This window comes from Emydura macquarii, unplaced genomic scaffold (genome assembly GCF_026122565.2).
Source record: "Emydura macquarii macquarii isolate MOO-44397 ecotype Brisbane River unplaced genomic scaffold, CSIRO-AGI_Emac_v2 contig_1713, whole genome shotgun sequence".
NCBI classification, from domain to species: Eukaryota; Metazoa; Chordata; order Testudines; family Chelidae; genus Emydura; species Emydura macquarii.
The window spans coordinates 2256176-2270007 of NW_027131850.1; the positions used below are offsets into that span (position 1 = coordinate 2256176).

Consider the following 13832-nt stretch of genomic DNA (forward strand, 5'->3'; position numbering starts at 1 on the left):
CTGTGCTTAGATCAAACATCTTTCCTGCCTTGAAAGCACAAACCACAGACTTTTTAACCACCAGTCATTATAATAGTTAAACTTGTTCTTTCTTTTTCCAGATGCTGGACATCCCAAGAGTGTTGGACATGCTGAGACAGCAAAGGATGATGATGGTGCAGACTCTGTGTCAATACACTTTTGTCTATGGAGTTCTCATTCAGTTCCTTAAAAGTTCTAGGCTTATATGACTTCCTGTGGGACTCATTCGTCTCAAGAGTTTTTATAAAAGGAGAATTGCAGTTTTCCAGGCAGACTTGCCTTTCTGGTTATATCCTCAATCGATGACTCATGCAGAGTCACCTTTTTGGCATGGTGAGAGGATATTAAATGCAAGTGCAAGTTATCAGCCTTTGCAAAGCAAGGTATTGACTAACACATAAGGAAGATTTTAACATAAAACAATTGTGCTCTTTTGAAATACCTGTGCACCTTTTTGAGATTGTGTTACTCTAGGTAAATTAACTGTCAACTTTACTAAAAGTACATTGGGTAACTTTGGAAATCACTAGTGGTTTTTTACTTTAAATTGCTTTTTTGAAACAGAGCATCAACTCAGAGTGGAAAAAATATTTAAAGAGTTGCATAGCAAGGGACATACATGTCCAGTAGGAATGTCAAGGTCTTAAGTAGTCTCACTCTACTTTCAATTTTATATTTAAAACAATGCTAATATATTTTTTTAAATAAACGTGGTTTCTTCTGGTTCACTTAGCAGAACCAGCAACTGCTAGAAACCTAAAGACATCAGGACAGTTATTTTTGTATTCAGCAAATTTAATTTTTTTTAATCTTCAAAGAGCTATACATTTATAAACAGCACAGTTTTTCAGAAAAGAGCAGAAACGAAGACACTCAAATTAACTTTTCAGGAGTTTTACAAAAGTGAAAAGTATAAGAAGAAAGTGTTGGTATCTGTAGTGTTCCAGGTAGTTGAATTGGCAACAGAAAAATCCTGTTACCTTCTGAGATCTAGCTAATAAAATAGGCAAGTGGAAGGAATTGTTGCCTACAAATTTCTAGATGACATAACTGGTAGGGGAGAGGCACAGATACCTACAGAGTTGTAGGTGGTAATCAGCAAAGGGAAGAGATTGTTGTCAACAGGGTTTTAGGTAAAAGTAAATAAGCAAGAGAATGTCATAGTTACCTATAGGGATCTAGGTAATAAATGGACAAAAGGGGAGATATATACTCAGTATTATTCATATATTTAGAGGACAGTTTGATTTTACTGGTTGAAATCGAAGTGGATGCAAATGATGTTTTAAGCACTTTTTTTTTTGCTCTCTTATTTATATAGCTAAGCATATAAACTGTAACCTTATATCATTTGTTAGATTAAAGTATCATCACTAACCTAATTATTATTTTAGGAAGAACCTTTGGAAATGATGAAGTGAGAGATAAAAGAACTTAAAAGTAGGAAATTGCATAGTGGTGAATAGGGAATGAGTATGTGCAAAATGACGGTGCAGATGGGATGGCCGTGATTTTTTGGTTGATGTGGCAAGTGCAAAGACTGCAGTATTAATTTTCACACTCTTCACCAAGAAAAGTTTTAAAATATCTTAATTTACCATAGCGTTCCTGAGCTTTTGTCAGTCAGCAGAAAGGTTTCGATAGCATTGTATGGTATTGTTGGGTCCAGGGTGTTTATGATGTACAGGAGGCCATTTGAGAATGATAGCAACACTCAAACTAATTGATAACCTTGGACGTGTGGGTATTTTAGTGACTTCTTTACTGAAAGGGGACAGCAGAGTCACTGGATGGGTCATGAAATTGGAAGTCAAGAGACCTGAGGTTCTGTTTTGCCACTTATTCACTGTGACCTAAGTCAGATCACTTCAGCTCTCTGTGCCTCAGTTTTTCTATTAGGAAAGCAGGGATAATGATGATACCTTCATAAAGTTCTTTGAGATTTAGAGACGAAGAGCCCCATCAAAGAGCTCTCTCCTTTATTTGTATATGTCTATTGGTAAATTGAAACCCCAAATCTTTGTAGGGTCAGTCAGTGGACAAACAGACAAACATTTTGTCCTTCCCCCCAGAAATACCTGCTCCACAGACTGGAATGGGATTAACATTTATTTATGTTTAGTCATTTTTATGACTGTCCAGATGGTGCTATTTCCTTCTTTTTAGCTGTGGGGAAGCTTTAAACCCTAGTGTAAGAGATTAAAATCTCCCGTCACAAGAAAAAAAGGTCATCTGAAAATTTTAATTAAAAGGATAATAGGAGGTTTGCTTCAGTTTCCTCTATAATGATCTGCTCCCCAAATGATGGGCGAAGTCCAAATGACACTGTTAAAATCTCTCTCCCCTAAAAATTACATTACTTTAGGTTAGACAGCAAGAGCCATTTAGTGTTTTTGGTGTCCTTTCAAACTTTCCGATTCATACTACCCTCAATAAAAATGAGCTTGAGCATTGCAGAGAAAATCCTCTCTTCCTCTAACTGTGGCCCTAAGATATTATGCTTACCAGCCCTTTGCCCAACCAGAACCATACCTGGCAGAAATAATGCCTTGGTCCAGAGGAAACTAATCACTGAAGACTCGGCTCACTAGAATTTACATTTGTTAACCTACAAACCAACCATTTGACATATGAAGTTGTGGGTAATCAGCACCTCTCAGAATCTGGCCTTATGGGGCCATTTCTGCAGCCCTTGAATGTATAGACCTTACTTCAGTATGAACATTCATATAAATCAGTGGTATTACTCGTGTGAGTAAGAATTGCTGAGTCCACCTCTAAGAGCATTCTAACCAATCAGTTTCTCTCCAAAAAATTTATCAATAAGAACAAAGTTCAACAGTTCTTTAACATAATGAAATTTAAAATGGCTATTTTAACTAATTAGGAAACTGAATTTAAGTTATTTAAATTTAAGAAATTTATATTCATGTTTTAGTATTCAAATGCTTTGAACCTTCAAAACCACACGTTTGTTCATGCAAACTGGATGGATATTTATACCATGTTTCTTCATAAAGTATTGAGCATTACAAGGGAATCTGTTGTGTAAACCTAGCCCCTCCCCGCCCCAGCCAGAGTTGCAGGTGTGTTTATTTACCAAAGGGTTAAAATTCTACTCCAAGTGGCTCCAGGTTCACCAAGCCCACTTTCCTACCTTACTGATGTAGGAATGCTAGGGAGAAACTACAACTCCAAGGTTAAGATGTATTCTTTGTTACGGAAAGTCTGTTGAATAAAGGTGATCTTGCAATAAATAGCCGGGAAAAGATACTGCTCTTTTTCAGACTTAGAATTTCAGAATTCTCAGGGACAATTAAGGGTGCCACCACTGTAAATATATAGTCAGACTTCACTGTCTCTTGTGGCGTTACAGGGAAACTGCTTCTTTCGAATCAAATTCTGTAAAACTGCAAAGTCTGAGGCCATGTCTACTCTACAAAATTAAGTCAACATAACTTATTTCGGCATACAGCTGCTGTAGTAATCACATGTCTTGTGCATATCTACATTTTGCTCCTTGTGACAGCGGTGTGCGTCCTCACCAGGAGGCTTGTATCGATTGTACTGTCAGTGTGGGGCATTGTGGGATGGCTCCTGAAAGCCAGTAACAATCGATATAAGCAACGCAGTGTCTATAATGACACTGCGTCAACCTAACTACATCAGTTTTGACTCTATGCACTCGTGGAGGTGGAGTATTAATTTGACAGTGGGGCAGTTACATCGGCGGGAGCCAAATTTATGTATAGACACTTCCGTAGTTAGGTTAAAGGAAGCTGCCTTGCGTCGACCTAACTCTGTAGCGTTGACCAGGCCTGAATTAAGAATCACTAGAAAAGCCTGGAGGCTGGAGTAATGGCTTCTGCATACTTACCTGATATGAGAATATTGGCCAGTGCATCTGTGCAGTCATGGACAAGCTCTTCTCTACGGGCTTGACCCAAAGCCCTTTGAAATCAATGGAAAGATGCCCACTGACTTCAGTGGGTTTTGGATCAGGCTGTAAATCATTCCTCCATAGCATGGCATACGCAGATTTACTCTATTGTGGCTTCTCTGCAGCCTGCACAGTAGGACTATGGTGGTTCCACTGTGCATAGGAATATCCACTCCTGTGGATAGCTGGGCCTTTTGGACTTAGGCCTTGGTGTCCACTGTTTTACACAAGCAAACACGTTAAAAATGCAACTCTAGTGATCTATGGATATTTTTAGAAATACATTTAATTACAAGTAACCTAGCAAGGCAGCACTTGTGATTATTTTGATAAAGGCAGCTTAAATTGTCGTCATGATTTTTAAAAAGAAATATAAAAGTGTGGTAAATATCACTTAGATGGACTGAACTGAAAGAACATCATTTTAATATTAGTGTATTTGTCCTTCTCTATCCCACCATGTAATCCTGCATGCGTATTGCTGGGTTAATACTTAGGGCATGCGGGGAATTCTGCCAAAAAAGCTTCTTAAATTAATAACCAGGGCTGAGCAGCGAAAGGAGAACTATTTGTACTTGGCCTTTCATTAGCAGGAGCCATACTCCGCTGCTGAAGATTCATTAAACAGCTGATTCAAAGCCCATTGAAGTCCATGGGGGTGAGGAGAAGGGTATCTTTCTGTTGACTTCTCCCGATCAGATCAAAGAGCTATTTGTATTATGGGCCCTCTTTCTTAACACCATGCAGCCAGGTTAGTGAAGTTATGGGCATTTTGCAATATTGGTCTGATTGCAAACTGTAAAGAAACAAGAGAAACACAAAACAAATTTCTTGCACTTGCCTTTTTAGGATTTCACATAAGAGTGAACCCCTCTTCCCCCAAATGTAATGCTAATAAATTAAGGAAAGGATTAAGTAATTTGTTTTATTTTTTCTTCAAAGAAGTGAAACTGCCACTCAAAGATGTTTATGGAAGTGGTGTGGAAAATATTACTAGAAACTGAGGCTTCCTTGGAGCAGGTGAGGGGATGGGACGATGTTAATCCTTAAAAGTGACCAGGCCAACAATGAAATTTTGCAAAGAATTGCAAATTAATTTGATTCACATCAAGTCCTTGCAAAACCAGGGTCCAATCCTCAACATGCTGAGCTCCCTCAGTTCTGTGACACCAATGGTGGCAGTTGAAAGCACTTAGCACTGATGCAGAATCAGGCCCACAGAGCTTAAATAGTTACATCTCCTTTTAAATTTAACCACAGATAACTAGAATAGGCCAAAACAGTGGATCAGGATTCTCCATCTGTAGACTCTGAATAATGAAAAGGATAGGCAGGTTAAGAGTTTCTCCCAACTGTACTAACTCTGACATGTGGAATGGGGGCTGAGAGTGGCTAGAGGTAAATAGAGAAGGTTTTGGAACAATTTATATGGACAGTAGAACAGCTAGAAGGGTTTGATTCATATAGGAGGTTTTTCGAGGCACAGTAGCATAAGTGACCATGTAGTCATAGATTCTGTTTTCGCAGGGTTTTTTTAAATGTGCTTTTTGAAACGCTGAACATTTTAGTTCAGAGGCTCTGTTTATTTTAAAAAAAAAAAAACTCTTGTTTGCAAGTTTATTCTGTGCAACGTATCCGTTAAGCTTCTGTTTACAGATTTAGTATCAGATTTTCAAACATTGGTCTCTGGTTTTACACCTGCAAACAGTAGGGTAAAATAAGCGTTTGCACTGGCAACTATTTTTGAGTGCAATTAAAGTCATTTATATGTACAGACACATGCTTCTCTTGGGTGCAGCCAAGTATTTGCAGGAGACGTGACTGACCTATATTGTGCCAGGTTAAGGTTGGGCTACAGATGCTATAGCGTTTAACCATGAACTTAGAAGTCGTATTTCCCTGCAGCACATGCAGTAATCTTTACACTTCAAATAATCGCACAAACGTTCACAGCTTTTGCAGGCATTGGTGTTCAGTCAAACCTTATTACTAAATTGCTGTTGGGACCAGCTAACTTGATTCATTCTGTTTCAGTCATGCATATTCATTTTAAATAAAGTCAGCAGGGATTGATTTTTTTTTTAAAATGTGTATCTCAAAACAAAAAGTTAGTAAATGATCATTGACTGTATTTGTCACAGTTTTCCACGACACTGAATTGTGAAATGAAGGATGTGCCTCCACTGTATTTTCTCTTTAGATGTTCTTCTTTTTTGGCTATAAATGATGATGGGAGGCGGGAATTAAATCTGATGTACAAAGAAACTAATGAATACAGATGACAAGATACAGCACTGCAGCAGGCTAGAAAATTGTTTTGTATAAAAACTGTGTCATTCTTTTGTTTCAAATATTCAGCAGACAGAATCTTACCAAATCATTTTAAAGAAGATGCCTAACCTTATAAAGGGAAATTAAATGCCATTTTTCTACTGGGAAATGCTAAAGCAAAATTTAGACTTTAAAAGTGCTATAAAGAGAAACTTTCAGCGCACTGGATTTTTTGAATCATAGAAGTTAGAGATGGAAAAAGATATGTTAGATCATCCAGTCCATCTCCTTGCTAATGCTGGAGAAGAATTATCACAAAAAAGATACCCATTATCCATTTACAAGGCCCTCTCCTGAACTACTTCTGTACCCAAAATGCCCATCAACTTCATTGCTGGTATTGGATGGGACTTGAGTGGGCGTTTTAGGGGCTTGATCCTGCAAAGTCCTGAGCACTCATCAGGTCCTGAGCATTTCTGCAAGCTGTTGAGATTGCTTAACTCCCACTGAAGTTAGTGGGAGTTCAGGGTGTCCAGCAGCTTGCAGGGTTGAACCTTATGTGGCAAAGGAATGCAGGATCTGGCCCCAATTGCTTCCATTTCCTTTGAGCCAGTATGCAGTGATGTATACACTACTTCGTTTAAACAGTAGCACACATGGATTTTCAAGTATTATTTTCTACTATCAAGCTAATGGTTAATATGTATGTTTTGCTGTATTGCCATCAATACTGTAAAAATGTATAATCAGTGCAGCTTTACTTCTTGTAAAACTGAAATTGGTTTGTAAAACAATGTACAAATTGTGTTTCATAGACAGAAAAGCTTGTATTCCTGAATATGTAATATATGTGAAATGAAATATATCATTCTATTTTTGCCATGGAAATAAATATTTGAAGCAATATTGGATTTTGTTTGTTATGTTACTGAAAAAAGGAGTCAGTGAACTTAATTATGATGTTCAGTCTAAATACTTTCCCTATTCCAAGATGTGATGGCAGAGATATATTTGTGATCTATTATACTGAATGTATGTAGTGACTATCCCCTTTCCTAAAAAGTCTACAAAAAATACTGTAACATACCTAAAGGAGATGGTAAATCTCTTGCTATTGAAGATTAAATATATTAACAATTATCCCATATGCAGCAAAAACCTCATGATTTCTTTCCTACCATTATCACCTAATATTCAATTTTGCATTATGCAGTGATATTAAGTGTTCAATATGAATGCCAGCAGTTTCCTCCATTGAAAGATTAGACAGAAAGAGAACATTTGGCCTCCCTAGAAAATTTTGGTTTTCAGTTCTGAAAGTAATGTATTTTAGAAACACTGCTCATGATAAACTGCCTTATAGATATTATCAGCAAAGCATTGTACGATATATATATATATATATATATATATATATATATACACACACACACACACACACACCCTATATAAAACCTGTAGTTAAGGTTATGTATTCCATAAACATAACTTAATATAAAGATTTGGGTAGAAGGGTTCAAGGTAGTTAATTATGTATGAAATCCCCTGCAGTCTACTTGATTAATCATATCATCATGGCCACACAGCAGGTTGTGATTGCTGTTAAGAGACTTCATAGCACACTGCACATTTAGAATATTGTTAGTTGCATTGCTTAATTGCAACCTAATTGCTTTATATGTACATTTGAGGAAAGTGGCAATGGTTGTATGCAAAGCATGAATGATTACAAGCCAGTCATTTTGTTAATCATAGGGGGTTACAAAAAAAAGTGAGACACTAAAAAAATTCCATAATGGTCACATTTTAAAATGATTTGTAACTTAAGTAAGAGAGTTAGTTGAAAAACTCCAGAAAATTCCATCTTTACCCATAGATTATGTGCTGAAGATTTGCAAAACACAGTGTATCTTTAATATTAGATGGAGGTTGAATCCAGCCTTACTTATATTAAAAAAAATAAAATACCTTAAAGCATGTCTATACTGCAGCTGGGTGTGAGCCTCCCAGCCCAGGTAGATGGACTTGCATTAGCTCAGATCCTGGGTTCAGATGGGTTAGCCGGAGCCTACACTAGAGCCACAACCTCCACACTGTTATTTTTAATATGCTAGCTCGAGTGAAGCTAATGCAAGTCCGTCTAGCCAAGTTGGGAGGCTTACTCCAAATGTGAGAGGCCCTACTCTTGATGACGTTTCTGTTTGGATGTAAGCAGATAACTTTTCAACTCTGCATGCAATTGATTCCAAAACAAAGGGAGGAAGGGGGGGGGGCACACAGATCCCCTGACACAGTGGGGAAAAGAGGGCAATGGTATAGGGCAGGACATGGGGAGAGAATGGTGATGCTGGAATGGTGGGAGGGGCAACTGAGGACAGACAGAGCCCATCACATGTGTGGGACAGGTGAGCTCAACAAAGCCCCAACATGAGGAAAGAGACTGGGGACCATGGCTTGGGGGAGAGGGAGGAAACACAAAACCCTTGGCATGAGGGAGGGGGGTTGCAGTGAGTCCCTAATGCAGACAGGGTGGCACACAGGGAGCTTGTGTGAGGAGAATGGAGCGAGGCAAGGAGCCTGGTGAGTGCAATAAGCTAGGCTACAGAAGCAACAATGAGATGCTATCATGACTGTGTAAAATATATAAGAATGACCATACTGGGATAGTCCAATGGTCTAACCCCAGTATCCTGTCTTCTGACAATGGCCAGTGCCAACTATAAAGTGGTTATAAATAATGTAATGTTTTCTAGTTATGACACTATCTCACCATGCTGTCCCCACTGCAAACATCTAAGCAATATGCAGGCTTAATTACTTTAACGTATCTATGAACCTGCTGACCAGCCGAATAAATGGTTTTACTATAATGGTCTGCCATAGAAACACTGAGGCGAAGGGGCCTAATCCAACTGTAGGTTAAATAAATGGGCGTTTCCCCACTGACCCAAAGGAAGACAAACAGCTTCTGTGCCTTTTGGGGAATTGTTTGCTTCTCTCAGGCACTGGGCACAGAGCATTTCATATAACTTAGTTGTCTTGGTTTGCAGCACCAGTTTGACATGGGAATGTCATGGAAGCCTTAAATGTGGACACTGAACTAAAGCTAGCTTCCAATCAGTATACAAGGCTAATTTTAGCATCAGTTTCTTTTCCTGCATTTCCCATTCCATAAACCTGTTTAATCTCTCACTATAATTATTTACTTCCAGTCAAACGTGTTAGGCATTGTACAAACTCAAAAGATGGCCCAGGTCTATTTTCCCAAAGGGGACTTAGGCCTAATGCCACGGCCCTGAGTTAGGCACCCAGGCTCTCTCCAGACAATGTGCAGGGAGAGTCAGGTGCCTAAAAAAGGGGCCCTCAGAAGCCAGCAAGCTGAGCAGGGAGGTGCCTAAACTAGCCAGCAGTGAAATGCACAGGAAAGGGGTGAGGCTCAAGGTACTTAGACACTTAACTTCCATGGATCTAGGCCTGTGGCCTCCTGACTGACAGACCACAGGGAAGTGCCTATTTCCACTCAGTTCCTGAGCCATGAACCCTCACCTGAAGTTAGGGTCGATCTGTCTTAGGTGCCTTTCTCACATGTAGGGATCCACCCCCTCGTAGCCAATTGCCTAGTGGTTGGGACACTCCCAAGGACGTGGGAGACCTGTTTTCAGATCCTTTCAGTGTGTGGTTTGGAACAGGGACTTGAACTCAGCTCTCCCACAGCTCAGCTGGGGGCCCCAACGCTCTATTGTGTATTCTAGGGAGAGTCTCTGAAGCGCTCCTGTTGGAGCTGTTCCACTTCGTATAAATAAATAAATATTCCCTCAGATGCACAATGGCTCTATAGCCTAGTGGTTAGGGCTTTCATCTGGGAAATGAAATTAGGCAGTGAGGATTTGAACCAGGACGAGTACGCTAACCATGGAGCTATTGGATACAACTCCTTTGGCCAGAAAGTGGCACTTAACTACCATTGAGGGGCAGGGCAGTGCAGCATGCTGGCTTCCAGGCATTCCTTGTTAGGCACCTAATTCCCCAAGCAATGTACAGGGAGCCTGGGCACCTACCTCAAGGCTGTGAATTTTACTACAGGGCAGGGCTCCTAAAAGTTAAGTGTTGCAATGCCTCAGTCCCCCCTTGTGAATCCAACCCTGAATATGTATATTGGTGAGTTTATTATAACTTGAAAACAATCATTGTTGGGTGTGTGAGGGAGGGAGGGAGGGAAAGGTAGGAAGTTTATGGAATGTGTGTGTCACAGCTGCAGTCAAGCACCCCTGCTTAGCCACTCACCAGACTGCTGTGAGCACTGACTCCCTGGCTTTTTAAAGCCTCCAGTCTGAACAGAGTTCAGGCACTGCTGATGTTGTAGGGTCACTGGGCATACTAGCGGGGTGCAGACCTTGTATGTGGCACTCCCTCCTGAGAGCTGCAACCATGAAGCACCCTGCCCAGCCCCTAGAACAAGTGCTGACCCCTTACGCTTTTCTCATAACTTAAACACATCCTCTCCCAGAACTCAACCCAAAGGTGTGAGCCTTCTTGTTTGCCTCTTCAAGGCGGCAGGTGGTAACTGTAACTTATACATGCACAGACACTTTGCAAAGGATTTTGCTCATTGCTCTTCACTTAATCACCTGAGAAATACTCAGCTCAATACACACATAATAAGCCCTACACATTTCCCTGTCTTAGTTTGCTCACCATCCCAGAGCACTCTTGGGCTGGGGTCAGAGTCATCTGGGCACATCCAGGGTTGTTCCGCTGCAATGCACTGCTTGTGTTCTAAAACATGGTGCCTGATCTCCTTAGTTAGCCTCCTCCAACCTTGGCTGGTCCATCCCCTTTCTCTCTCCTGTCCAAACTTCCTATGTGGTTCTCTGAGTCTTTCCCAATGCGAGTCCTTTTATAACCTGTTTTGGGATGGCTGAGTATCCCACCCTAGGACTTTTCTTCTTTCTCCACTTCCCCCGGCCCCAGCAGACAAGTTAGAGAGAACTGGTTTCCCCTAGGATATAGTTATTCTTTTGTTCTCCCCAAGTAAGGCCTGTTCAGGTGCAGAAAGTCCTTAATTAATCAGCTATTGTCCCTTGCAAGGTAGGATTAAAGGTTTATCAGGAATGGTGGACACATGAAGACAGAGAGGCAATTTTCATAGTAACAATTGCATAATATCATCCAGAATTTATAAGTCCTGCATAGGTTGCCCAAATGGTGACAGTAAGTGTGAATGTTGGTGTGAATAGGGTGCTGTTGTGGAAAAGCTGGCTGAAGTAAAGAGGTGAGTTTTGAATTTAGTTCTGAATGCAGAAAGGCCTAGTGATGATCCTAATTTCATATGACAGTAATTTCCATAATCTCACTCCAGCTCTTACGAAGGTCATGCCTCTTGCAATTATGAGCCACTTTCAGCAGGTTAACAGTTCAATTGTTCCAGTGGCACATAACCACCCCCAGGAGGTCATAGCTGCAGTAGCGAGGACCAATTCAACATGAGCTTTGAAATCAGGACAATGATCTTGAGCAGGACCCTGTGTTCATAGAGGAGCCAGTACAGAGAGCAGCATATTGGCATGTCAGTGGCCATTTATCTTGAGATTTCTTTCTCTCTCCATGCTGTGTATTGGTGGAGAGACGGGGAAACATTTGGCTCCAGCTCCTTATTAGGAGCTTCAGTAGGAGTTTTGCCTGGGTAAGGACTTCAGGCTAGATCTATAGCTTGTCAGGCACTTGGGGATGAAAGGGCACAACATAAATGTAGGAGATTATATGTAGCAGAGCTAAGCAAAATTCTCCTGTCCCATTTCTGACTAATCACAACATCTCCAAAACTGATCTGCATGACAAGACTTCCGACAGACACCTAAATTTAAACCAAACATCTGTCATCCCAGACATACCAAGCCAGTATTATTTACAGCTCTGCTTATTCTACGGAGTTAAGGTATGTGCTCTAATGAACAAAACTACTGGGAAAGATTTGGAAGGCTTGCTGATCAGTTTGATAATCTAAGCTATTTATTTCAGATTATTTTATTGTTAGTATTTCTAAAGTGACAGTCAGACGCCTTTACATAAATTTAGAACAGCAAATCCTTCCAAGAAAAGACCCAGACATGCTTCTCCTTTTCAGAGGCAAAGTAACAATTTTCACTAGGCTTAAGTACCTACAAAGAAAGCCTCATGTGTGGGCCCATAAACACACATTCACACTGCTATTCTTGCACTGAATAGAATTGACATGTAATCCTGTAGACAAATGCTTTGGCACAATACCCCAGTGAGTCAGCTGTCTGCAGAATCTAGTGTGTTTTAGATTTACTGTGGCTTTTTTGAGCTTCCTGGTAAGAGATGCCAATTTCCTGTACTCTGGCAATGGTATGTCCATCTGTTCCTTAGTGACTTCACTTCTAATCTCCAGAGATTGTGATTGCCCTTATATTTCACAAAATCAGACCACTCTTGAAGGTGCAGGTCCCAATCATTCTAGATTGCTCAGGTGTAAGTCACAGTTAATTTTCAATTCACTGCCTTAGTGAGAAGCACTGACTGATGGACCTGTTGAGGCTGAGAACTCAGGAATCTGGAGATTTTATGCAAATGATGCAGTGGCTCAATTTTCATATTTAATGACTATCAATTTTCATATTTCATTCCACATAATTCTTATTTTTAATAAAGTTGCTGGAATTTTCTGCTCCTCATAGTACCAACAGCTCTGCTACAATGACAGGACTACTAGAGCAATCAGTAAAATAAAGAGTTTGACTAGACTTTTTGGTGCTTTTATGCTTCACTTTCACTAGGACTTAAACAAACTGAGGCTCTTAGGCCCTTGGGTTTGTGATTCATTCAGGGACAACCCGATGGGCTGTCTCCAGTAGCCATTGAAGGAGGGTGAGTGTGGGGCCCATATACAACAGTAAAGATGGATGGGCGAATATGATGTCTCAGCCAAACCAAGCAAAATGCCATGTAAACTTCATTTATAATGCAACATACATAGCCCACAGGGACTTCAGCTGGTGGAGGAGGGCTCCTGGTTCCTTCAAGGGGACATTCTACCTCCAGGAGAGTATTTCAGACTCACCTGCACAGTTTCCCAAGAGCTGGGATCACAGAGGCTGTTTCCTGACTGTGCCAGCACACCTGCTGCTTCTCCTTCCCATAGTTGCTGATTCCATTGTGGAGTCCCTGCTGTTGCACAGGGGGCATGTGAGGGAGTGTATCCCACCATGCAGCAGGGCCTCTATACTCTGACAGGAAGTGGGGGGACTGCTCTGAGGTACACACTGACACAGTCTTAGTCTCAGTGGTCTCAGCTGGGTTGCTCCAGCTTTAGGTAGCTTGACTTGTGTTTTTCAGTTGAGTTAGTTTAACACAATTGAAGAGTCTCCTCAAGATGCAGGCTGAAATATGTGAAGCATAGACTAAAACACTGCTGGCTAACATGGCTTCAAACATGAATCTCGAGGGAACTTTTCAAACATGGCAAGCTACCTCAATTGAGCTAACACATTTGAAAAATGCAGACCTTTTAGCCTAACAAAACAAGGCCTCTGACTTTATTGAGGAGAATTCCTTGGTTCCAGGAATTCACCCCCCATCC

General features: G+C 40.6%; 1 protein-coding gene and 1 long non-coding RNA gene across 3 annotated transcripts in view; one reads left to right on the plus strand and one right to left on the minus strand.

Annotated features, from left to right (window-relative positions):
- The window catches only part of PTPN21 (protein tyrosine phosphatase non-receptor type 21), a 49697-nt gene extending 44860 nt beyond the window's left edge, over positions 1 to 4837 (plus strand). For both annotated transcript variants that reach the window (XM_067556349.1, XM_067556351.1), the window contains one exon: positions 102 to 4837. In XM_067556349.1, the coding sequence (XP_067412450.1) occupies positions 102 to 230 (129 nt within the window). In that variant the 3' untranslated portion in view covers positions 231 to 4837. The remainder of the gene's footprint in view (positions 1 to 101) is intronic.
- Positions 1 to 13432, minus strand: part of LOC137158543 (uncharacterized) — a 58292-nt gene extending 44860 nt beyond the window's left edge. Inside the window, exon 1 of the long non-coding RNA XR_010921438.1 lies at positions 13314 to 13432. This is a non-coding gene — a long non-coding RNA (uncharacterized lncRNA). The remainder of the gene's footprint in view (positions 1 to 13313) is intronic.
- Positions 13433 to 13832: the final 400 nt, after the last annotated feature.